At 58.4% G+C, this 22,817-nt stretch overlaps 3 protein-coding genes across 13 annotated transcripts in view; 1 reads left to right on the plus strand and 2 right to left on the minus strand.

The window, feature by feature from the left end:
• The window catches only part of RANBP3 (RAN binding protein 3), a 53,956-nt gene extending 37,895 nt beyond the window's left edge, over positions 1 to 16,061 (plus strand). For 4 of the 9 annotated variants that reach the window (XM_036846756.1, XM_036846759.1, XM_036846764.1 and 1 more), the window contains 12 exons: positions 1,875 to 1,940; positions 2,813 to 2,905; positions 3,770 to 3,888; positions 5,385 to 5,501; positions 7,396 to 7,499; positions 8,680 to 8,758; positions 9,883 to 9,985; positions 10,434 to 10,558; positions 11,984 to 12,104; positions 13,857 to 13,999; positions 14,383 to 14,566; positions 14,652 to 14,965. In XM_036846756.1, coding sequence (XP_036702651.1) covers positions 1,875 to 1,940; positions 2,813 to 2,905; positions 3,770 to 3,888; positions 5,385 to 5,501; positions 7,396 to 7,499; positions 8,680 to 8,758; positions 9,883 to 9,985; positions 10,434 to 10,558; positions 11,984 to 12,104; positions 13,857 to 13,999; positions 14,383 to 14,566; positions 14,652 to 14,695 — 1,298 coding nt within the window. In that variant the 3' untranslated portion in view covers positions 14,696 to 14,965. Of the gene's footprint in view, positions 1 to 1,874; positions 1,941 to 2,812; positions 2,906 to 3,769; positions 3,889 to 5,384; positions 5,502 to 7,395; positions 7,500 to 8,679; positions 8,759 to 9,882; positions 9,986 to 10,433; positions 10,559 to 11,983; positions 12,105 to 13,856; positions 14,000 to 14,382; positions 14,567 to 14,651 lie in introns of all 9 variants that reach the window. The other 5 variants (XM_036846757.1, XM_036846760.1, XM_036846763.1 and 2 more) reach the window with 3 other exon arrangements.
• Positions 16,062 to 16,179: 118 nt separating this feature from the next.
• On the minus strand, positions 16,180 to 17,868 carry CAPS (calcyphosine). Of its 3 annotated transcripts, none has more exons than XM_036846767.1 (6): positions 17,566 to 17,868; positions 17,385 to 17,488; positions 17,133 to 17,310; positions 16,783 to 16,989; positions 16,608 to 16,712; positions 16,180 to 16,267 (listed from the first exon to the last, which is right to left on the minus strand). In XM_036846767.1, exons 2-5 carry the CDS (start codon positions 17,465 to 17,467, stop codon positions 16,611 to 16,613), a joined length of 570 nt encoding a protein of 189 aa, XP_036702662.1. In that variant the 5' UTR covers positions 17,468 to 17,488; positions 17,566 to 17,868; the 3' UTR covers positions 16,180 to 16,267; positions 16,608 to 16,610. The 3 variants fall into 3 exon arrangements, with proteins under 3 accessions (XP_036702662.1, XP_036702661.1, XP_036702663.1); XM_036846766.1 differs by having other exon boundaries at positions 17,385 to 17,508; XM_036846768.1 differs by having other exon boundaries at positions 16,783 to 16,974; positions 17,385 to 17,868.
• A 1,297-nt stretch (positions 17,869 to 19,165) lies between these two features.
• VMAC (vimentin type intermediate filament associated coiled-coil protein) lies at positions 19,166 to 22,429 on the minus strand. The gene is made up of 2 exons (XM_036845515.1): positions 22,216 to 22,429; positions 19,166 to 21,041 (listed from the first exon to the last, which is right to left on the minus strand). The coding sequence occupies exons 1-2, from the start codon at positions 22,404 to 22,406 to the stop codon at positions 20,723 to 20,725; spliced, it is 510 nt and encodes a 169-aa protein (XP_036701410.1). The 5' UTR covers positions 22,407 to 22,429; the 3' UTR covers positions 19,166 to 20,722.
• Between the last annotated feature and the right edge of the window lie 388 nt (positions 22,430 to 22,817).

Genomic DNA, 22,817 nt, shown 5'->3' on the forward strand with positions numbered 1-22,817 from the left:
CGTCGGGATCAGCTCCTTCGTGCCAGCTAGCAGTGAGAGTTACTTATTGTAAACCTGTTTTTGCCCAAGGAGAGCAGTTTGGCTCACCAACACATAGCCCGCAGGAAGAGGGCCTTCCTGTTTAGGAATTCTTTTTTTTTTCTTTTTTTCTTTTTTTTTCTTTGGCTGAGTTGGGTCTTCGTTGCTGTGCGCGGGCTTCCTCTAGTTGCGGTGAGCGGGGGCTACTCTTCGTTGCGGTGCACGGGCTTCTCATTGCGGTGGCTCTTCTTGTTGCGGAGCACGGGCTCTAGGCATATGGGCTTCAGTAGTTGTGGCACGCAGGCTCAGTACTTGTGGCTCTCGGGCTCTATAGCGCAGGCTCAGTAGTTGTGGCTCACGGGCTTAGTTGCTCCGTGGCATGTGGGATCTTCACGGACCAGGGCTCGAACCCGTGTCCCCTGCGTTGGCAGGCGGATTCTCGGCCACTGTGCCACCAGGGAAGCCCCCTGTTTGGGAATTCTGATTTGATTTTGTTTCATACCTGAAAGTGTGGGCTGACCAGGTGTGTTTGTGGTGGTGTTTTTGTGTACAGTTGAAGGGTGTCTAGTGTATCTACAGAGTTGTTCACTCATCACCATAATTAATTTTAGAACATTTTTGTCACTCCAAAAAGAGACCCTATGCCCTTGAGCAATCATTCCCCACTTTGTCTTTCCCAGCCCTTGGCAACCACAAATCCACTTTCTGTCTCCGTGGATTTTCCAGCTCTGGACATTTCATGTAAATGGAGTCCTACACTGTGTGGCCTTTTGGGGTATCTTTCCATTTATTTAAGTCTTTACTGTCTTCCAACAATGTTTTGTAGTTCTCGTTGGTTCAGTTTATTCCCAAGTATTATATTCTCTGTGGTACTATCGTAAATGGAATTGTTTTCTTCACTTTCGGATTGCTCGCTGCTGGTGTGTAAAAACACGCAAGTGATTTCTCTCTATTGATCTTGTTCCCTATGACCCGAAAAGGGTTTTTTTTCCCCGTGGGCTGGATCTTAGCACAAAAGTGAGGCTGCCTCTGGGGCCCAAAATGCTGCTCTCCCTGGGCTTTTCCGGGGACAGACGTGTCCTGCTGGAGTCATAAGGCTTTTTATCCTGACCCTTCCCATCAGGGCATGCGTTAGGCTGTCTCCCCCGCCCCCTGAGACAGGCAGAGTCACCAAGGTGCAGGGACTAAGGGATCCGTGTGTACTGGCGGCTGGGCTGAAACCAGGCTTTGAGCCCCTGTGTTTGTCAGCTCTGCATAGTTGTCCATCCCGGACTTGGTCCTGAGGGAGGCCACGCCTCCTCCTCCCGGGCCTCCCAGCGCCCTCATTAGCCGCAAGCACTCCCGGCACATCTGGAGAGAGCCTGCCGTCTGCCACCTTTGATCTTTCACCACAGAAGATGCATCTCATTTCTCAGAGGTCTGCTGGTAGTAGAGAAGCTTCTCCTGATTACGGACGTGTCCTCCTGGAAAGGGAGCTGAGTCCCAGGGACCAGAACTGTGGCTCCCTGATATTCCTCGGGGCCCACGAGCACAGCCCAGCCTCCGCGCTCTCAGCCCCGGCAGGTAGCTGGGTAGCTGGCCTGCAGCTTGACCAGCCCCGCACTCGCCCTCCAGTTTTCTGTTGCCAGCAGTTCGCCCCAGGGCCGGCACTGCCTGCAGCCCTCAGCCTCCTCCCTTACAGACGGGATTGGATGGGCCTCTGCTCTTCTGTTTTAACTTGGAAACATCTTCCCTAGTTCCCCAGGCCCATGGCCACTGAAGCCCAGACCACAGTCCTCTTCTGCCCCTGGTCCCTCCTAGCTTTGCTGCCCCACCCCAGGCAGGCCCGCTTTTTATCTTTTCTCTTCTGCTTGTAGAGGAAAAGAGCAGTGGATTCCGGTTGAAGCCGCCGACCCTGATCCACGGCCAGGCACCCAGTGCAGGTGGGTGTCCGCCTTGAAGGAGGAGCACAGAGTGGCTGCCTTGCGGCCTCTGCGTGCCAGTGCGGTCCGGGCTCACTTTCCTGACGCGTGAGCACCGGAACGCCGCTGGAAAGAGCCCGTCGGACCAGGGAGGCTCTCCTGCCTGTGAGCCCGCTGTCCCGAGGAGGTGGCGGCGAGGGAGCGGGCCCGGCTTGGTGGGTGGCGTTCAGGCTCCGTGCCCGGCAGTAGCTCAGTTGTGAGACTGTCTCTGCTGAGCGTTCCGCCCACAGCGTTAACCCCGAGTAGCAGAGCAGCCGCTAGTGAGCGGGGCCCGGCGTTCGCGCCATCGAGACGCGTCACATCCAACGGGAAGCCCTTGCAGGGCCGGGAGCGTTCTCGTGGTCCTTGCCCTGTATGTTTGGCAGAGGGATTTTCCCAGCGTGGCATTTTGAGAAGCAGGTGCAAGGGGTACCTTTACGTGACCCCTAGCAGAGTCCTAAACTTTGAGAGGTGAACTGTGGCTTCGCTGCTTTCCCCTCACCGTCTGCCCTTGACCCTCGAGCCCCACTCTTGAGAACAGCTGTCTCTTGGTCCCCCCTGTAGCATTCCTGTACTCACTGGATTAGTTTGCAGACGTGATCAGTTTCTTGGGGGTTTCATTTAATCACATATAAAAATAACAATAGCCAGAATTTGTATGTCTAACTGTAAAGAAAACATCTTGGGTTTTTAATTTTTTCAGTATGCTTCCCTGTAAAGTCTAGCCCAGGAGGGACATGAGATGGGTAGCTGGGGTGAATTTTTCTGTAAAGTGCCTGAGAGCCGGTGTGGGGGTGGGTTGCATTTCTGCCCTTGCGGTCGGAGGGCCCGGACAAGCCGAGCTCTGTCCCCAGGTCTGCCGAGCCAGAAGCCCAAGGAGCAGCAGCGGAGCGTGCTTCGCCCAGCAGTGCTACAAGCCCCGCAGCCCAAGGCGCTCTCACAGACCGGTGAGTGACGCGGCCCCGGCCCCTCCCAGGCTCCCACGTCAGGGCACAGCCGCGGCCCGGCACAGGTGGCTTCGGCCCCGTCTGCTGAACGCACTGGGAAGTAGAGTGCTGGGGAAACAGGCCCTCAAATCCCCAGCGAGCCTGATAGACAGGCAGTTCCACGGGCCTCCTGAGAGCTGGCCCACCGGCCCTGAGCGGCCCAGGTGTGTCCCTGTGTGTTTTTGCAGGCAAAACTCAGCCCTGTATGTCCAAGAGACCTGAACCGTATTTCCATTATATCCACACAGGGTGGGGTTTTCAGTTCATCCTTAATTTTCTTAATACTGATAAGCTTTTCTTCTCTTCCTCTTAATCTTTCCCTACAATTCAAGAGCTCTTCATTGGGAGCAAAAATAGTTAATATTTCTGAAGGGTTTTAATTACGTGGAAAATTGTTTTGGTCTAATACTAAACAAAGCCAGATTTAAAGTTGTACATGTCACATAATCTCAACTGTTTAAAGGAGAAAGTGCATAGAAAAAAGACTCTATTAGTAAAACTAGTTTCATAAAACTCATAATTATTCCCCAAATATATTTTTTTTTTTTTTTTTTTTTTTTTGCCTAAGTAGCAGTATTTCTAAATAAACTGAAAATTCACATGATTCTTTGTGGAATAAGCAATAAAGGATTCTTTCTTTTGTGAGGTTTTAGTTTTGGGTTTGGGTTTTTCTAACCTAAGAATTTGTGACTTTCAGTATTGATTCCAGATCCTTTCCTTTAAAGAAGGAGACATTACACTGTCAGCCCAAATGGTAGAAGGCAGCGGTGCTGAAGGTGGTCCGGGCTGACCTCTGAGATGTCTGCTGTCCTTTTCTCCCCACAGTCCCAAGCAGCGGCACCAACGGGGTCAGTGTCCCAGCAGATGGCCCGGGGGCAGCGACATCGGCTTCGCCTGAGAACCCCGCCCGGAGGAGTCCCTCTGACGAGGCACCAGCACTTGAGGTCCGTCGGCGATGGGGCAGGGAGCGTACCGCACGCGAAGCTTCTCAGGGCCTCACCGGGCACGTGGGCTGTTGGCTGCTCTGGGCCGTATCCAAGCTGGCCCGTGCTAAGGCATCCTGATTAGCTCAGAGGTCTCCATGTGTAACCACAACTGACTAGCCAGGTCACCAGACCGCCAGGAACTCCACAGTTGGTTCTGAGAGAAAGGGGCCACGAGCAGGGCTCTGGCACTGAGGGCCGGATAGCCCAAGGCCTGTGTCGTTTCCACGCACGTAGTCTGTTGGGGCCTTGTACCGCTGTATGTGGAGAGATGTCTCCCCTCCCTTTTCCACAGCCGAGCAGCTCCTCAGGGGTTCATACACATGCGCTGCTTCTAGTGGCAGAAGTGTGCTTGGGAGTCGGCTCAGAAATCGTTTGTTTTATTTATTTATTTTTATTTATTTATGTATGTATTTTTGGCTGCGGCGGGTCTTTGTTGCTGTGCGCAGGCTTTCTTTTTAGTTGCAGCAGGCGGGGGCTACTCTTCGTTGCAGTGCGTGGGCCTCTCATTGCTGTGGCTTCTCGTTACGGAGCACGGGCTCTAGGTGTGCGGGCTTCAGTAGCTGTGGCACGTGGGCTCAGTAGTTGTGGCTCGCGGGCTCTAGAACGTAGGCTCAGTAGTTGTGGCTCACGGGCTTAGCTGCTCTGCGGCATGTGGGATCTTCCCGGACCAGGGCTCGAACCCGTGTCCCCTGCATTGGCAGGCGGATTCTCAACCACTGCGCCACCAGGGAAGCCCAGAAATCGTTTGTTTTTTAAAAAAAGTCCTCCAGGGTTCTGGGATTATATAGGCCAGATGCATATGTTTTCCAGTCGCGTTGCATAGCAGCTGAAAATAAGGGGCATTTAATGAAGAGCCTGCATTTGCGGTTGGCAGAGACGGACTTGAAATCCGAGTTGCAGCAACACACTCAGGGCTCCACGTGCGGAGACAGATTGCACCCGTGTGTTTATCTCCACCCTGTCCGTTTCAGCAGACAGGTCGCTGCCTGAGGTTCTCCACGCTCTGCCTCCCCCACCCCCTGCCATACCGCCGCCGGATGTGCAGGCTAAAACGGTGAAAATGAACATGTCCGATTCAATCTTCAAATGTCCCTGAGCCCCCCACCCTGAAACCACAGTTAGTGGAATTGGAAAAAGGAATCATTCCCACAGCGTACTGCTTCTCAGAAACTGGTGGCTAGGGCTGTGAGCTGGAGGGAGACCTGGACGTGACCCCCCACCCTGCCGTCTCCACCAGTGTTCCCGGTGACGAGGGCACTGCCAAGACCTCGCCCCTCCCCTCCCTGGAGAAGTCTGGTCCCGCCCAGCCCGAGGGGCTCTCCCTGGTCCCCCACCCCAGGGCCCGCGCCACAGGATTCATGCCAGGCAAAGGCAGTGTGTGAGATGGCTCATCTCGCTTCTCAGGGCTGATGTGTTGCTTGTTTTCAGTTGTTCTGTCGGCTTGTTTTAACCAGGAGAAAGACTCCCAGGAAGATGAGTCTAGCAGTGCTCCCGAGGAGAAGCGCGAGAAGAGGGAGCCGGCCGCGCAGCAGGCGTTCGTGTTCGGGCAGAACCTGAGGGACAGGGTTAAGGTATGTGGTCAGAGGGCGGGTGAGCCGTCGACCTCGTGAACTGATCTTTCCACGCCTCCCCCAGCTTCATTTTCCCGGGGATGGGGAGTGGGGGCTGTGTCTGGGGTGGTCCCGGGCCTCAGCGCCCAGCAGCTGCTTGTTGCGTCCCTTCCGTGCTGTGCTGCTGACTCCTGGCAGCACCCCGGCCGGCTGCCCCCCGCCCTGCCCCACCCCTGCCAGCGTGGGGCTGAGCGGTGGCTCCTGGCGTCAGGCTCCCTCGTTCTCCCAGGAGCCAGGCTCAGGGAGGCAACTTAGCCCTGACAGCTGACGTGTTTATAGCCAAGGAACAAGCACACATTAGGATCCGATGCTTTCCAGGTCGCCAGAGGGATTTTTCTGTGCTTACTGAAGGGTTTCTTTCAGCACTAGCATCGTTCAGCCCGGATCCTTCTTAGTTGTGGAAGGCCGTCCTGGGCACTGTAGCGTGTTGAGCAGCACCCCCGGCCCCCGCCCTCTAGATGCCAGCAGCACCCCCTCTCCCCGCCCCCAGTGATGACCGCCAAAAGCATCCCCAACGGTCCTGAATGTTCCCCGTGGGACCACGTCACCCCCAATTGAGAGCCATCGCCTTGTTTTTTTCAAGGAGGGCAGGTGGAAAGATACTGTTTTCTCTCCCACAGGAGGCAACAGGATCTGTCACCTCCTGGCTGCCCCCCAGGTGTGTTGGTCTAGTCTGGGGACTTTGAGTCGGGGGTGGGGAGCATGTGGCAGTGGCAGGGGATCTGGGTTCTGGACCCCACGCGCTGGCCCTCTCGGAAGACCTGTCCCAGCCCCAGGGACTGAAGGTCCCTCTGTGCCATTTCCAGCAGCTCATCTGGCAAGAAGCTCCTAGAGGCTTGAGGGGCAGTGTCAGTGGCTGTGTCTGGGGACATTTGTCATTGCCACAGCTGGGGGGTAGGTGCCACTGATACTAAGTAGGTGGAGGCCGGAGATGCTGACCAACACCCCACAGTGCCCAGGAAGCCGCCGTCCCCACTCAGGGAACCATCCGCGCCTGGGGTCAGTAACGCGGAAGGTGAGAAGCCCTGAAACGAGAAAACAAGAGTCTCTCGGGTGCGGAGGAGATGTCAAGCCACACCGTCAGCTTCCTCCTTTGGTGCCCACTGTCCAGTAGAAGCACAGATACCCCAAGAGACACAAAAATAGGTGTTGATGTTGCACAGCTTTAGGCAAAATAATGAGTCCCTTGGCGGCTGCTCCCTCCCGGGAGCAGGAAGCACAAGCAGGGAGGGCCTGGAAATCCACCCATGCTGGGGACCGGGGGCCTGGCCTGAACCGTCAGGTCAAGTCTGTTCCTCGCTGCCTTGAGATTGGGGTGGAGACGATGTCTCATGGGGATCCGGGCGTCTCATGGTTGCATCCCAGCTTCTCCATGGGGGGGGCGACTCGAAGCCGTGGTTCCTTAACCCCTCTGAGCCTCTGCTTCCTCACTCAGAGCAAGGTCGCTAACACCCACCTCTCAGCGTTCCCAGGAGACTTCCATCGGAGAATGTATTTAACCAGGCTAGCATGGCAGTTGGCATAGAAGCAGCCTCGAGAAATGATGCTTCTGTTTTGTTTATAATGAACCCCTTAAAATGTAAGATTTGTAAGCGATCTGTGATTCCTCGGTGCAGAAGCATTGATAAAAATGCCAACAAGGTGCCAGCCTGAGTGTGCTCTTTTTAAACAAGGTAGAAAAGGCTCCCTAGTGCCTTACGGACTGTTTTTGTATCTTAACTCTTACCACACCCCGGAGTACACACATGTAGACAGAGCCATGCCGCATGTCGGCGTAGGGCCTGTGCAGGCAGGCTGAGCTGCAGAGGTCCAGGACGTGCCGTTCTCTGAGCAGTGTTTCCTCTCTGTTTCCCAGTTAATAAATGAGAACACTGAAGTAGTGGACATGGAGAACACCGGACACCCCAGTTCAGAAGCTCCAGCCGCCACCAACTACTTCCTTCAGTACATCAGCTCCAGGTCTGCGCCTCGGGCCTGGTGCCCAGCCTTGTCCGGGGAGAGCCTCCGCCTCGGGCCCGCGGTCACCCACGGTACCTGCCTCAGGGCCCAGAGAGGCCTGGACCCTCCTGGACCGGGAGTCAGCCCAGTCCTTCCTCGGGAGGGCAAGGGCACGTGCAGCCAGAATCCCGGTCACCCTGCAGCCCCTCCCTCTTTTCCACTCTGGACACAGATGTGGAGGGGCTGGGGTGGCGGGCTTCAGCGGACACCTGAGGCAGGACCCCAGTTCCGTGGGCTTGTTCAGCCCAGCCCCGGGAGTGACCTCTGTCACCCGGGCCTCGTGCCCGGAACAGAACCCGGTGGGCCAGTGGCAGCTCGGCTGCCTCCTGTCACCAGGTGCTCCCTGCCCTGGATCCGGGCTCGCCGTTGGCGCTACTGGTGGTGGCACTTGCCAACAGCCTGGCTGCCAGGGTGTTTGAGAAGGAAGGCACGTCCCTGCCTGGGAGATGGGCCAGCAGAGCAGGCGCCGTGCGGGCTCCCACCTCGGAGAGGCCCAGTGGGAACAGTGACCTCGCTCCTCGGCTGCCTGGCCCCCGGTTAGCAGAGCGCATCAGATATTTTAAGACGCATTTTTTGCACCTAAGCGTTTCCCAGATTGGGAGGCACGTGCAGCCTGTGATGTCTTAAACCGGATGAAGTGTGACCGCCAGGGCAGCTGCCGTTTGCTGAGCGCTCCCCGAAGGTCATCCCGTGTCACCCGCCAGCCGCCCCATAGGAGGCATCACCTCCTTGGTGCAGGCCTGGGGAGGGGCCCAGAGAGCTGCAGTGCCTCCCGGGGGCAGCCCACTGGCGAGAGACAGCCGGGTTCGTCTGCTGGGAGTGGACGGAACGCCCCTGCGCTCGGCCTCTGTGCGGTGCTGCCCACCTCCTGGGGGTTGGGGAAGACGGGCATCTGGTGTGTCACACGGCGCCCATGTGCAGTTGGTGCCAGGCGGTGCAAACCAAGGGTCCGTGTTTGCCGCCTGGAGAGGCCTGGCATGGAGGCCTGCGGGGACCTGTCCCTGGCACGCCAGCCCAGCCCGAGGCGGAGCGGGGCCTCGACTGTGCTTTCCGCTCCGACCGTGTGTGCGCGCGGCGCACGTGGGCGTGCACACCGCCTGACCCTGTGCCACCCTGCGCTCACAGCGTGTCTCCTCTTCAGTTTAGAGAGCTCAGCCAACAGTGCCGACGCCGCCAGCAGCAAATTCGTGTTTGGCCAGAACATGAGTGAGCGCGTGTTGGTGAGCAAGCCCGTGGGGACTGTCCTTCCCGGGGCCCGGAAGGCTTTCGGAGCCTCCCACAGGTCACCGGGACATGTGGGGTTTGGCTGCTGCCTTGAGTCCTGTGAAATCAGAATGCTTTCTTTTCCAAGTAAGAGAAAGAAGACCCAGCTCAGACTCAGCTTAAACGGGGGGGGGCGGCGCTGGCGGCCTAGGGAGGCTGTGTAGGAGCCAGTGTCGCGCATCCTGTCCTTCCTCGTCCTGAGAGGGGTTCCCTTGAGTCACGGGCCGCGCTTCCTCCCGGCTGAGGGCAGGTGCGGTGACAGCCGTCAGGCCAGACTCCTTAGCCGTGTGGGCCGGGGCCACCCTGTGCCACCTCTGAAGCCAAGGGAGGGCAGCCCCATCCCCAGCGCGAGGCTGCAGCACAGAGCAGGGGGCGAGGGGGCGGCCCTGCAGCGCCCCCTGCAGGGCCTCCAGTGTCCCCTGCATTCCTGACACGCCATGGCCGAGGCACGTGGCTGACCGCGGGCCACATCCTGGTCCCAGAGAGCCCAGCCAGCCCGGGATGGGCTTCTAGGGTTGTTATCTGCTTCCTTCTTTTTCTTCCTTTTCTTTCCCAATCATGTACACACGGCCCCGCTGTGTCCATTGTGAGGGCGGCTCAGGCGCTGTTTGGGGCCCACCTGATTCCTGCCGTCTTGGTCTCAGTGTTTGTTACACTAAGGAGCCACCTGCTTCTTTTCTCGAGCGTCAGTACTGTCCTTTTTCGATTACGATGAAGTAGGCAAAGAACTACTTCACGGGCCAGGGGGAGCAGGTGGCCCAAGGTCAGCTGGTGGCACACGCCTCCAGGTGATGCCGCAGAGGCTCCAGAGGCGGCTCGCGTGCACGTCCCGGGCGGGCCTGTGAGGACTGAGAACTGCCTGTTTCTGATGGTGCTCGGCCGGCGCCGAGTGGGGAGGGGCTGGGGCTGGGCGGGTCCCCAGAGTGCGGGAGGGAAGCCAGAGTCGGCAGAGGGGGGTCCTCTGCTGGGCAGGGGCGCCAAGAGCTGCCTCCCGGCAGAGGGGTTCCCTGTCCTGCAGCGGTCAGCCCCCTGGGACCACCCCCACACGCCCCCTCCTCCTGTGTGCCTTCGCTCCCCGCAGAGCCCGCCCAAGTTAAACGAGGTCAGCCCAGATGCCAACAGAGAAAATACAGTGGCCGAGTCCGGGTCCGAGTCCTCGTCCCAGGAGGCCACCCCCGAGAAAGGTAGGCCTCGGTCCTGCCCCCTGCCCGAGGGGCTCCGGGAGGCAGGGAGGGACGGGGACGCTGTGGACCACCCTTGGCCACAGCCCACAGCTGTGCGTGCTGGGGTCCAGTGAGCAGGAGGGGGGCGAGGCCCGGGGCCCCGCCTGGTGACCAGGATGGGGTTGAGGCGGTTGTCACCCTCCTCCTCGCCCTGAGGCGGCAGATGCTCTTCAGCGCCCTCGGAGGTCTCTCGCTGTCTGCTGTCCTCCCCTGAGTGGGAGGGTGGGAAGCCGCAGCTGCACTGGCCGCTCCCGGCGGCCGCCCTGCAGACTCTGAGGCAGAGTCACGTGGCGTGTTCCAGGGTGCGCTGTGGGCCCGAGGCGCTGGCCCCCTAGAGGCCAGAGCCACCCTTTGGGTGTCCCGTGAGGTACACCCTCCCCCGACCAAATCAATAGTCAATGTCGTTTAGCTAATAACATTGCAGAGTCCCTGGCCCAGTCGGCAGCCGCCTACACCAAGGCGACGGCGCGGAAGTGCTTACTGGAGAAGGTGGAGGTGATCACCGGGGAGGAGGCCGAGAGCAACGTGCTGCAGGTGAGGCACGCCCGGCCTTGGGGACCGTCGGTGCGGCTAGCGGCCTTCTCGTACTGCTGTGTTTTAGAGCAAAACGGCCTGTTTTGAGACGGTCTCGATAGTTCGGGGAACTACAAAGACGTGTAACAAACACCTCTTGCCCCCCAGAGTCAACAGCTGTGATTGTTTTGTCCCGGTGGTGCTGTGTTCTTTTCTTAGCCCGGACTTCGTGGCACCCGTGCCCCGTCCCCGTCTCCCTCCCCTCCTGGGGCAGCGCGCCCAGTGTGGTGGGCCTCCGCCTGCTCGTCGTCCTTTCACACGCGCCTGTGTGTGTGTCTGTAAACCACGTGTGTGTGGCTTCGGGGAGTTTTTAATGTGGGGTTTTTAGTGGTACTTTTTCCCCCACTCGCAGTTTTTCTTATCTATCCATCTTGAGAGATACTGACTTACAGAGATCTGCAAACGTTTGCTGTAAAGGGCCATGTGTGGTCTCTGTTGCATTTTTTTTTTTTTTTTAATGTATACCAGCTTTACTGAGGTACAGTGCACATACTATGAAATTCACCCTTTTAAAGCGTACAGTTCAGTGGTTTTTACCATATTCACTAATTTAGAAAATTTTTGCCCCCCCAAAAAGAAGCCTTGTGCCCATGAGCAGTCACTGCCCGTCCCCGTTCCTGCAGCCCCAGGCAACCCCACTTTCTGTTTCTGTGGATTTGCCTGTTGTGGACATTTCATGTGAATGGGATCGTACAACATGTGGCCTTTTGTGTCTGGCTTCTCTCACTGAGCGCCATGTTTTCAAGGTTCATCCCTGGTGGACCGTGTGTCAGCGCTTCACTCCTCTTCATGGCTGAATAACAGTCCACTGTATTGATAGACCACATTTGTTTATCCAGTCACTTGTTGGTGGGTGCTTGGTTTGTTTCCACTTCTGAGGTATTAAGAATGATGCTCTATGAACATTCACGTAATAGTTTCTATGGGAACACGTGCTTCACTTCTCGTGGGTAGATACCTAGGAGTGGAATTTCTGGCCCATATGATAACTCCATGTTTAACATGTTGGAGAACAGTTTTCCACTGCGGCTGCCCCATTTTCCATCCCCGTCAGCAAGGCGTGAGGGTTCTGATTTCTCCACATCCTCCAATAACTCTTGTCATCTGTCCTTTTGGTTATTACCATCCTAGTGGGTGTGAAGTGGTATCTCATTGTGGTTTTGGTTTGCATTTCCTTAATGATTTTTTTTTTTTTTAATACTCCTCTAAAGATGTAAAATCCATTCTAGCTCGAGGGCAGGACAGAAAAGTGGCCAAGGGCCAGACGTGTCCCCCAGACCATAGCTCGTTGACCCTGGTGGTTCATCGCGGGTTCCCTGCAGGCTCCCGGGGTCTGTCTGCCCGGCCAGGGTCCCTGCTCACCCAGAGGGCCGCCTTGTGTTCCAGATCCAGTGTAAGCTGTTTGTCTTTGACAAGACCTCACAGTCGTGGGTGGAGAGAGGCCGGGGGCTGCTCAGACTCAACGACATGGCATCGACTGACGATGGGACGTTGCAGTCCCGACTAGGTGAGCTCCGGCCGGGTTTCTGTGGAGGGGCCTGGGGCGCGGCGGGGCGGGGCTCCCTATCTGCACCCATAGCCGGCCCTCAGCCTGCGGGACCCGGCCTGGCCCAGAGGCTCCGGCCGCCAGCCCTTCTGTGATGTTCCTCTTCCTGATCGTGAAAGTGGATAAAAGAATTTAGCCATTTTCAAACTTATTTTCTTATAAAGTGCCAGCTGCTTCGTGGTGAGTAAACAAATCAAACATCAACGAAAATCTCTTTATAAAAAGAGGGAGGTCTCTGTCTGCCAAGAATGTTTTGGCAGTCCATTCCTGTTCTGTGGATCTTTGTTATAAGGAAGTGGGGTGACTTGGTCTCTTGCTCTTTTCACTTGCCATTTTGTGGGCGTGTTCCTGTGTTGTTAAATTTTCCTTAAAATATGACTGTTTTTGAAAAACTTCTACGTTAATTAACATTCCATCGACCGTGAATGTATTTAGCCATTTCCCTGTTGATGGACATTTAGGTGGTTCCTGATTTTTTTTGACTTGTAAATAATGCTACTGGGGCCGTCTACACGTGAATCTTATTCCCGGAAGTACGCTTGTTACAGAAAGGATGTGTGTGCGGGCACGTTTGTATATATGTGAAACGTGTGTGTTCGTTTTTTTGTTTGTTTTGTTTTGTTTTTTTTAATCCTCCCCAGTTAAAATTGTCCTGCGGCCTTTACAGAAACGTCCATTCCTGGCCCAGGCGTAGCTCATGCTGCATCCTTTCAGCACTGTTTTTATGCACTTGGGCTTCTGTTCGGGCACTGTTCTTTTTCATTTTTCTAATGGAAACGTGCAAGTGTATGTGGACAGAGAGGGCGCAGGATTTTGAGCCCCCGCGGCGCGTGGCTCTGCCCCTGGATCACCAGCCTGTGACCAGCCTCGTGGTAACTGCGCTGTCCCCTCCCTTGTTGAGATCCTTCCTGGCCATCGTCTCCTTTCACCCCACGCGGCCTTTGATCCTTGGCATTGACCTTCCTTCCCTCCAAGTTCACCCCGGGGGGCGTGTTGGGCTGTGAGGCCGGGCCCAGAGGGCTGGCGGGGGTGAGGGTCACCCAGATTGGGGTGACCGCTTGTAATCCGCTCCGGGTCTTCCAGTGGGGAGGGCCGGGCTGGCAGGAAGGCCAGGGCTCACCTGTGTCCACGGGGTTGGGGCTCGGGCAGGGTGGGTAGGCTTGGACAAATTGAGCAGGACGACATTGGCCTTGGGCCCGCTGTGGGTGGAACTCGTGGTCTCACACACATTTCCAGAGAGGGAAGGCCTGTCCCCTGTTCTTCTCCACTGTGTGCTGCCCTCAGTCTACCTTTGTCTCCCTCCTGATGGAAGCTCTGAGCAGCGGTCAGACCCGACCCTTCCTCTAAGCAGTTAGCTCCTTTTCATGGGGCAGGAGCTGCGCCTTGGCCTGTGGGTGGCGACAGTCAGGGGGTGTTGACTTTGTGTGGCGTGTCCACAGTGTGCAGCCCCACCTCCGCCTCCTGCTGCCGCCTGACCAGCCCCTTCCCCAGGGGAGCCGCCATCCTGGCACCAGCTCCACCCACTGGATGTGCCGCCAGGGGTGGGGGGTTGCCGGGGCTGCTGCTCAGCAGACAGGCAGGAGGCTGTCGTGGACCTTGGGGGGATTGTGGGATTTCACCCTGGGGGTGTTGGCTCTCCTGCAGATTGTGTCTGTTCTCGTAGCGGCTTCGTCGAGGGGTGGGGGGCAGCGCTGACGGCCTCGTTGCTTGCAGTGATGCGGACCCAGGGCAGCCTGCGGCTGATCCTCAACACCAAGCTGTGGGCCCAGATGCAGATGGACAAGGCCAGTGAGAAGAGCCTCCGCATCACAGCCATGGACACCGAGGACCAGGGCGTGAAGGTCTTCCTCATCTCGGTGAGCAGCCCCAGGGGCGGGCTGGGCTGCCCCCGGCCTCTCGGGGAGCAAAGCTGCCCAGACAGCCCCCGGACAAGGGCAGGGCAGCCCCATGCCCAGCACTCGGAGCCCTGCACTGAGGGCCTGGCCGGGGAGAGTGGGAGGCCTCCAGGGTCGGGATGGCCCGGCCGCAGGCTCTGTGGACCCCTCGGGAGGACAGGCCCCGGGCCTGGGGGAGCTTCGGTCTGCTGTCCCCGGGTTTGTCGAGGAGAGAGGTCAGGCTCCTCCCCGGTCCAGCCCGGGAGCTGGGGCATCCCGTTACGGCAGGGGCTGCAGCCACATCAACTGAGGAGGGGTCTCCCCACGAGGCCTTGTAACCTGGCCCTTCCCTCTGCCTCCCCCAGGCCAGTTCCAAGGACACGGGCCAGCTGTATGCGGCCCTGCACCACCGCATCCTGGCCCTGCGCAGCCGCGTGGAGCAGGAGCAGGAGGCCAAGACGCCGGCCCCCGAGCCCGGGGCGGCCCCGTCCAACGAGGACGACAGTGATGACGATGACGTCCTGGCTCCGTCGGGGGCCAGCGGAGGCGGTGAGCCGGGGGTCCCGGGGCTGACCCGAGGGGTGGGGCTGTGTCCAGGGCAGACACCTGACAGCCAGGCCACCGCTTCCCACAGGCGCCGGCGACGAAGGGGACGGGCAGACGGCCGGGAGCACATAGCGCCGGGAGCCGGCTGCCCACGAGCCTGCTGCTTTGTCCGTCTGTCCGCCCGCCCGCCCGCCCCTCCCTCCGGCAGCGTCGAGGCGCGGGGCTCGGGAACCACACCCCCGCTGGGTGGCCGCAGTCTGGATCCGCACGTCCCGTTCAGAAGCAGACTCGGGAACTGCCTGAATGTGGTTTGGGACACGAACCTCATCATATTGATGAGCAAAACGAAAAAGAACATTTCTTCCCTCCCCACCTTGAATTGAAATGGCACATTAAGACTTGTCACGGCTTCTCACTGGGACTGGGACCCCTCGTTTCTTCACCCCACCCTCCTCGTGTCGCCGGCTCTCCCCGCCTCCACCTGCCCGGGCACCGGGTCTGTCCACACAATGTCACGCTGGGCCTGCTGGACTTTCTGTTACTACTGTCTTTACCTCCCGGCTCCCACGTTCTGATTTGGGGGGTTTATTTTTAGACCTTTTCTTTCCTCCCCCAGGGCTTTCTGTTTGGTTTCCTAGATCGAGGCACTTCTCTTCTGTGTGTTGAGCAGGCACAGCTCCGTCGCGGGCTGCGTCCTCGTTCCCCCTGTGGCCCTGGCCCCGTGCTGGGGGTGCTCAGAGAGCTGCTCGGGGGCTGGGCCCACGTGTTCCCCACCTGGGGTTCCTCCAGGCCAAGTCGTGGGGTGCGGAGGGGTTGGGCCCTGGGCCTGGAGAGCCTATCTAGAAAAGGGTCACTGGACATGGGAGGGGAGGGCCCCCCCCCAGGAGGGCCCCCCCATCCTCCTGTCTGTCCCCATAACATGGGTCACCCGTCATCAGGCACCCAGGTGCAAACCTGCTTCCTGCTGTTGGCCGTCCCTTCCTTGCCCAGCCCTGGACATCTCTGCCCCCAAGACCGTCGAGGGCTGGGGGCCTCTGTGAGAGGCAGAGGGGGACCCTGGCAGGGCCTTCAAGGAGGGGGCAGCGAGCGGACCGGTTCCAGACAACGGGCAGAACCCATGCTTGCAGCACACACAGGAGCGGCGCCCTCTGCCCGCCCCACCCCGGAGCGTGGCCAGGAGCCAGCTGGGTGCCGCCCGCCTGGCGAGGCCCGCAGAGGAGGCCTCTCTGCACGGGGCCCTCACAGGGTGAGGGGGAGGCCCGTCTGAGCTGTGCCGCCCACACCTCAGGGCGGCCTGTGCAGCCCGCGTCCGCGTCCGCGCCTGAGCCACGGGACGACACCAAAGGCCCTCCCAGCAGATCCGGTCACACTTCTCTGCTTTAAGCCTTAGCCAACTAGTGACAAGTAAAACCAGATAACGCCCATGTGTTTTGGAACATTTATGTAAGATTGTCATATGAAATGTATTTGGGAACTACATTAAAACTTTTAACTAAAACTCTGGTCTCCTGTGTGCCCCAGGGGCCTCAGGAAGCCAGGTGACCTGGCCAGGAACGGTTCCTCAGCAGCCTGGCCTGCCCCGCCCCACACTCCACATCTGGGCAGGTGACCGAGCTCAGCTGCCTTCCGAGACCGGCCGCTCCGTGCAGAGCCTTGCTTCACAGGAGAGCAGTTTGCTTCCCCACCCGGGCGCTGCTTGGCTTCCTGGGGGAGTCACGAGGGAGGGGTGAGGGTGCTGGCAGGGTTCACTTGAGCAGAGCCAGGAGGAGACCTGGGGTCGGCATGGCGTGGGCACGGAGGGTCTTATTCCCTGGGCTCCTGAACCAGTGACCCATCGTTGGAACCTTTGTCCCACTAACACCTGGTGGCCAAGCTGTGTCCCTGGAGACCTGGTCCAGCCGGTTCTGCGGCCTCAATCTTCCCACACTCCCCTCCATCCCCCACCCCGGGGCTGCTCAGCTCAAAGCCCAGGTGAGAGGGGCCCTGGCCCAGGGGTGCCGGGTGGGGCCCTACGCTGCATGGTGCCAGCCGAGTGGGTGGGCACCGCTCACAGCCGCCAGGCGCTGGTCATCATGGCCACAAACTCCTCATCCGTGTCCACAGAGGCGCTCACGCCACTGTAGTAGTCCTGGAACTCGGCCAGCGTGACCTGGGGGCAGACGGGCTGTCAGGGGGGACCGCAGGCGTGGGCAGAGGGGGTGGGGTACCCGCGCACCCACCTGCCCGTCCTTCTCGGAGGAGTCAAAGTTGTCCAGGAAGCGGCGGAGCACCTCCTCCTCCGTCCACTCCCCGCTCCGCACCCTGGGGTGAGCGCGGCCGCTGTACACTCCCCGGAGGTCATCCACAGTCACCACGCCGTCCCCGCTGTGGTCCAGCTTGGCGAACGCGGCTGTGATGACTGCCTCCCGGACCTGGGACATGGGGGGCTGGGGGGGGTGGTTGGTGACTGGGGGGGTAGAGCTCGGGAGGTCCCCGAGTCCCCACACCGATGTGGATAAGCCCGCAAGGACTTGGCACCCCCGGACGACAGGGTGGAGGGACTCGCCCGCGGTCGCGCGCCCGGCCTCACCCGCAGCGCCCGCAGGAACTCCTCCAGGTCCAGCGTCCCGCTGCCGTCACGGTCCCAGCGCCTGCACACGCCCTGCGCCTCGGCCGTGTCCAGCACCAGCCCCAGCTCGGCCAGGCCCCGCTGGAGCTCCCCTGCGTCCAGGGACCGGCTCCCATCCCGGTCCATGCGGCGGAAAAACCTGGGGGGCAGGGGGCGTGGTTGGAAAGTGATCCGGGGGCCAGGGGGTTGGGGAGGTGTGAGGGGACCGCTCACCTGGCCAGACCCTGGATGCCCGAGGCCCCTCGGGACAGGCACTGGGCCCGGAGCTTCTCCATGGTGGCGTCCACAGCATCCATGATGGGTCAGGGCTCCCTGAGCTGCTGGATGGGAGAGAGATCTGGAGGGGCTCCCGCTCGGCAACCAGGCTACGGGCCGGGTGCCCCCGCTCACTCACCTGGCCTTCGTCTGTCCTGGAGTCCGGGTAGCCGCTCCGCCTGCCTCCTGCCTGCTCTGCCCAGTGTTGGCCGTGTGTCCTGCCCGGCCGGGCTGTTGCTAAGGGACAGTGCTCTGGAGACCGGGAGGGGCCCCAGCTGTAACTCTTTATGCACCGGAGCCTCATGGCCCTCGGCACGGCCCTGGGGGGGACATGTGGCGGGCCGAGAGGGACAGGGCAGTGCTGTTGCTGCCGCTCCTGTCCACCTGCTGTCCTGCTCGCTTACTCCCAGCCCTGCAGTGCCCAGGTCCTGGGATAAAGCCAGGCCCAGGTCAAGGGGAGGGAGGGGGGAGGGGGGAGGGGGGTCACTTCCTAACCACAAGGAGGAAGGGTGGGCCACAGCCCTACGGGGACCAGTGTCCTGGATGGAGGGAGGCAAGGCCCAATTCCTGTGTGACCCGGGGCAGGTCCCCTCCCCTCTCTGGGCTTCACCAGCCACCAGCCCCTTTTCACAGGGCCGCAGCCACAGCTGCTGAGGGATCCAAGTTTAAAGGGCTCGAGGTGACCCAGGCCCACATCCAGCAGGTGGTGCTCACAGCTGGGTCCTGCAGACATCAACGTTGACTTGGACAAAGCAATTCCTGGTAGTTACTTAGGGCCAGTCAGTATGGGTCACCTGGTGGTTGGTTTCCAGTTCTCAAACATCACTCGGTGGGCTGGCTCATGACAAGCTGCTGAGCCAGGGGCTTCAGTACCGGCCGGAGAAGCGACCCTGACCCCTGACATCCGTAATCCAAGAGGAACCAAGGCCGCCATCACAGAATGCCTTCTGTCGAGACTTTGGACATCTTGCCAACCGAGAGCGTTACACCAACAGTCAGGATTGAAAATGATAATGGATTTCCCAGGACTTAAAACGTGAGCCCCAGTTTGGGGACGCCGCCACCCGCAGAGACCCAGAGATCATCAGAAGCTTTTCAAAGCTTGCAGTTGCACACAGCACAGTGGTATTGTCGAAAGTTGCTGCCACAGTCAGAAGCCAAGCCGTGGATCACAAGCCACCCGGCGCTGCGATTCAAGCTACAGCTGATTGCAACACCATCAGTTTTAGGAGAAACTGCAGTGGCACTCTGCTGCAGAAATTCTTGTGGCTTGCTGCAGTCCAAAATTCTTTGCGTAGGCAAAGAAATACTCCATTGTGTATTTTTATGAGGGTTACAAATGTCGAACTTTTTTTTTTATAGAAAAATGTAGAATGTGACCACAACTATTGTAGCTCTGTTTGGGCATCTCCACGTTTTTAAGAGAATCAGAATTTCAACAATAAAAAATTGGAAGTGGCTGGGGCTCTCCCGACCCAGAAGCCCTTTTCACTTTACCTCTCTGAGCCTTGCTTTGCACAGCTGTAAAATGGGGTGATGCCTGTGTGCATAGTTGGCTGAGGAGATGAGACACAACCGTGTATGTAGAGTGCCTGGCACAAGCTCCCGGGCCTGTAACTTGTGTCTCCCCACCCAGCGGGGCCCCACCCCGGACCAGGAGCAGCACAGCAGCCCCCTCTCCAGCTCCCACACCAGGAAAAAAGGAGGAAGGACCAATGCCATGAAATCATTTGGTTTATTCTTGAGCTCCAACAGGCCCCAGCCTGCCTTCGCCTCGTACAAACAGCACCCCCCCAACCCCTATTCGTCCAAAGGAGAAAACCGGGCCATTGTTGCCACACTGAGGGGTCACTGTGAGACGCCAGGCGGCCCCATCCTGAGGGCTGAGGGTGGACGCTGAGCTTTCCGGGCTGAAAGGGGCTGTGCCCCACCATGGTTCCTGGTATAACAATTCCCTGAGTCAGGAGGCAGGAAAAAGCTACCATGGTACCAGGCCAGGCACTTGGGCTGGGCAGAGAAGGGCACAGCGTTCCCTGTTTTGATTTTTTAAAAAAAAGCACCCCGAATATCTTGGGCCAAGAAGGGCAGCATAGAAATAAGGAGTGAAAAAATAGATTCTCTAGGGAATATAAAAAAGGAGCCAGCTGCTGCTGCAAAAGCTACACTGGCCGGGGCGCCTCATGGGATGTGCTGGGGTCCCTGGCTCCCTTCAGGGCCCATAGACCCATCCTGTTCCTACCGGGGTCCCACGGTGTGCCAGCCACTGGTGACAAACAGAACAAAAACCCTGCCCTCATGGAGCTTCCACTCTGATGGTAAGAAGTTACATAAAGAAAATAAAATGAGGCAATGGGGGTGGAGTGGAGAAGAATGACTTCCAATAAGTTGGTCGGGGAAGGCCTCTGGGAGAAAGTGACGTTTGAGCAAAGACCTGAGTGACAAGGAGCTAGTCATGTGACAGCTGGGGGAAGAGCATTCTAGGCAGAGGGAACAGCCAGTGTAAAGACCCTGAGGCAAGACGCTCTCAAGAAAAGCTTATGGGATGCCCGAGTTTGCCTGGGCAGCAAAGCCTGGCTGCAGACATCTCAGCACATCCCACACGCACACTCTTCCCTGGGTTGAGGGAAGGATAGAATTAGGGGGAAAAAATCTAGGATTAAAACTTTGTCTTCAAAAAAAACAAAAAACAAAAAAACTTTGTCTTCATATAACCAATGCAAAATGGCCTGAGGGTTGAGGCTCACAATTCTGGACTGAGATGAAGAATAAGAAAAAGCTTTAGGATGGGGAATGCTTCGGGAGGAACAAAAATCAGGGCAAGGGGAAAAGAGGGAGAGAAACTCAAATCATCCGCCTCCGCCAGAAAAAGAGAGGTCTCAAACTCAGATGCTTCAGGGGCCAGACATCTGGCCCTAAGAGACATGTGGGGCCTGAAACTCACACTCACTAAAGAGGGTGCCCTGGACTCAGATCCAGGCAGGCACGGCCCAGTCTGAAGCTAGAAATCCAAATTTTTGTGTCAGCACTGCCAGTTCTCCAACAAGGGTGATTGATTGATTCAAAGTTTTGTTTTTAAAAAAAGAAAAACTTCTCTCCGGGTTCAACATCTGCATTTGGCCTGCAGGCCGCCCATCTGAAACCTATGACTCTTTAGCAGGTTCTGACATTTGGACAGGATTATGGCTCTGCCACGGGGTCTTCTCTGGGGTACTGGTGACCCCCAAGGACACCCACAGCAGTGGAAAAAGTCCCCGTAGGGGTCCTCTTTCTCCATTCTGGAATCTACTCTCTGGGACTCACACAGTGGTCCCAAACACAGCAGGCTGGAGGTGGTCCCTGTCCTCTTCCTCCCCAGTACTGTTGGCAAGGGGTGAACTGGGCCCACCAGGGAGTGGGTGACTGGGGTCACTGGCCGGCAGGGGCCCCAGGCGCTCAGCCTCAGCCAGGGTGGCCATCAGCCCAGCCAGGGGTGGCCGGCGGCGGCAGATGTCCTGCAGCAGTTCAGCCCGGGGCTGCAGCTGCCTGATGAGCTTGTCCCTCTGGCACACGGCAGCCTGCAGACTCTGGACAGTAGCCTCGGAGGTCAGCAGCTGCTCCTGGAGAGCGGCAATTTCACTGGCAGGAAGGCAAGACGGGGCAGTTATGGCGCGGGGGAGCCAGAGGTTCTCTTCCCCTGCTCCCGACCTCCATCCCTGTCAGGTAAAGCCCCCCTATTATGGACAGAATGTCTGTGTCCCTCCCTCCCCGAATTCATAGATTGAATCCCTACGCCACAATGTGATAGTACTTGGAGATGGGGCCTTGAGAAGTAAGGTTAGATGAGGTCATGAGGGCTTCCTTATAAGAACAGACACACCAGAGAGCTTGCGCTCTCTCTGTGCCACGTGAGGACACAGTGAGAAGATGACCATCTGCAAGCCAGGAAGAGGACCCTCACAAGGAACTGAATCTGTCAGAACCTTGATCTTGGATTTCCCAGCCTCCAGAACTGTGAGAAATGATTTGCTGTTGTTTAAGCCACCCAGTCTGTGGTATTCTTTAACGGCAACCTCAGCAGACTAACACACTCCCTCATCCATCCCCGTAGCTCTTCCTGCAGTTCCCTTGTCCCCTACATCTTTTCCTATTTGTTGTTCAGCTTAGATGGCCCCCCCTCCAGGAAGCCTTCCCTCTGGGCCCCCTCGGAGCCGTGTGGCCCTCCATCACACACACCCAATCACCCCATATTGGAACTGCCTAACAATGTGTCTGCTTGAGGGCAGGGCTGCATAGGTCTTACTGATGTGCCCTAATACCCAGCACAGTGCCTGGCCCATAGTAGATGCTCAGTAAAGATGAAGTAATGAATCCAACCAGCTCTGAATTTTTTCCCACCCGGTCCTCAGCACCATCTTCCTCCCTGGGCACTTGTCTCATCCCTTTCAACCCTCAGCTAGAGGGACTCTTCAAAACTGCTGATATCATCCCATCCTCCCCTCCTCAAGAACCCGCCATGGCTCCAGTACCTAAATCAGGCGGCTGGTGGTCCCTGCACCACTCAGGACCAGACGATTTTGCCTAGTGGTAAAATGGACCCTGTTTAAGTTAGATACCCACACTTGCATGACATCTCTCAACTTTACATAGTGAAAACTAAGTCAAGTATTTTGGTGTTTGTTTTTCCAATCCCACCAGTAGTCCGGCTCCACGTGAATGCACACGATTTCCCCTGCCGGTCCTCCTTTCCAGTCTCGGCTCTGCCTCCGCCCACCTCCTCCGAGAAGTCCATGTGGCCGACCCCGAGCCTCACCGGTCCTTGGCGCGGCCCAGCTCGTCTAGGGCGGCGCGCAGCTGCTGGTCGTGGAGGGCTAGGCGCTCGGCCTGGGTGCGCACCGTGCGCTCGGCCGCGTCCAGCCGCGCCTCCAGCTCCGCCGCGCGCCGGTGCACCGCAGCCAGGTGTGCGTTCGCCTCGCGGATCTGCAGGGGCGGCGGCGCTGACATGGCCCCGGCCACGGTCCAGGCACGGCCACGCCCACGGGCGGCCCGGAACCGGCCCGGGTCACGCCCCCGGGGGCCACGCCCCCAGCGGTTTGTTCAGGGCTTCGGCGTGATTGGCCGCGATCACTGCTAGGCTCCGCCCCCAGGGCTGGGTCTCGCCCTCCTCAAACCCAAACACCCTCGCCGGTTCCGGCAACTCAAAACTCCACCCCTGAGCCCGGCCTAACTCCAAGATTGGCCAAGGTCTTAACAAACCACGCCCCCAGGTTGGCCTTGTCCTCTGGCGGCGCCCCAGTTCGGGCTCTGGCAACAGGATTGGTCATTCCCTCGAAACAGACCCCACCCCCACCCACCCCCACTTAGAAGCTAACGCGCCGGGTTGGTGGAACAGGCTGCGCTTCTCTCATTGGCCGC

Source organism: Balaenoptera musculus, chromosome 3 (assembly GCF_009873245.2).
Source record: "Balaenoptera musculus isolate JJ_BM4_2016_0621 chromosome 3, mBalMus1.pri.v3, whole genome shotgun sequence".
Classification (NCBI taxonomy): Eukaryota; Metazoa; Chordata; class Mammalia; order Artiodactyla; family Balaenopteridae; genus Balaenoptera; species Balaenoptera musculus.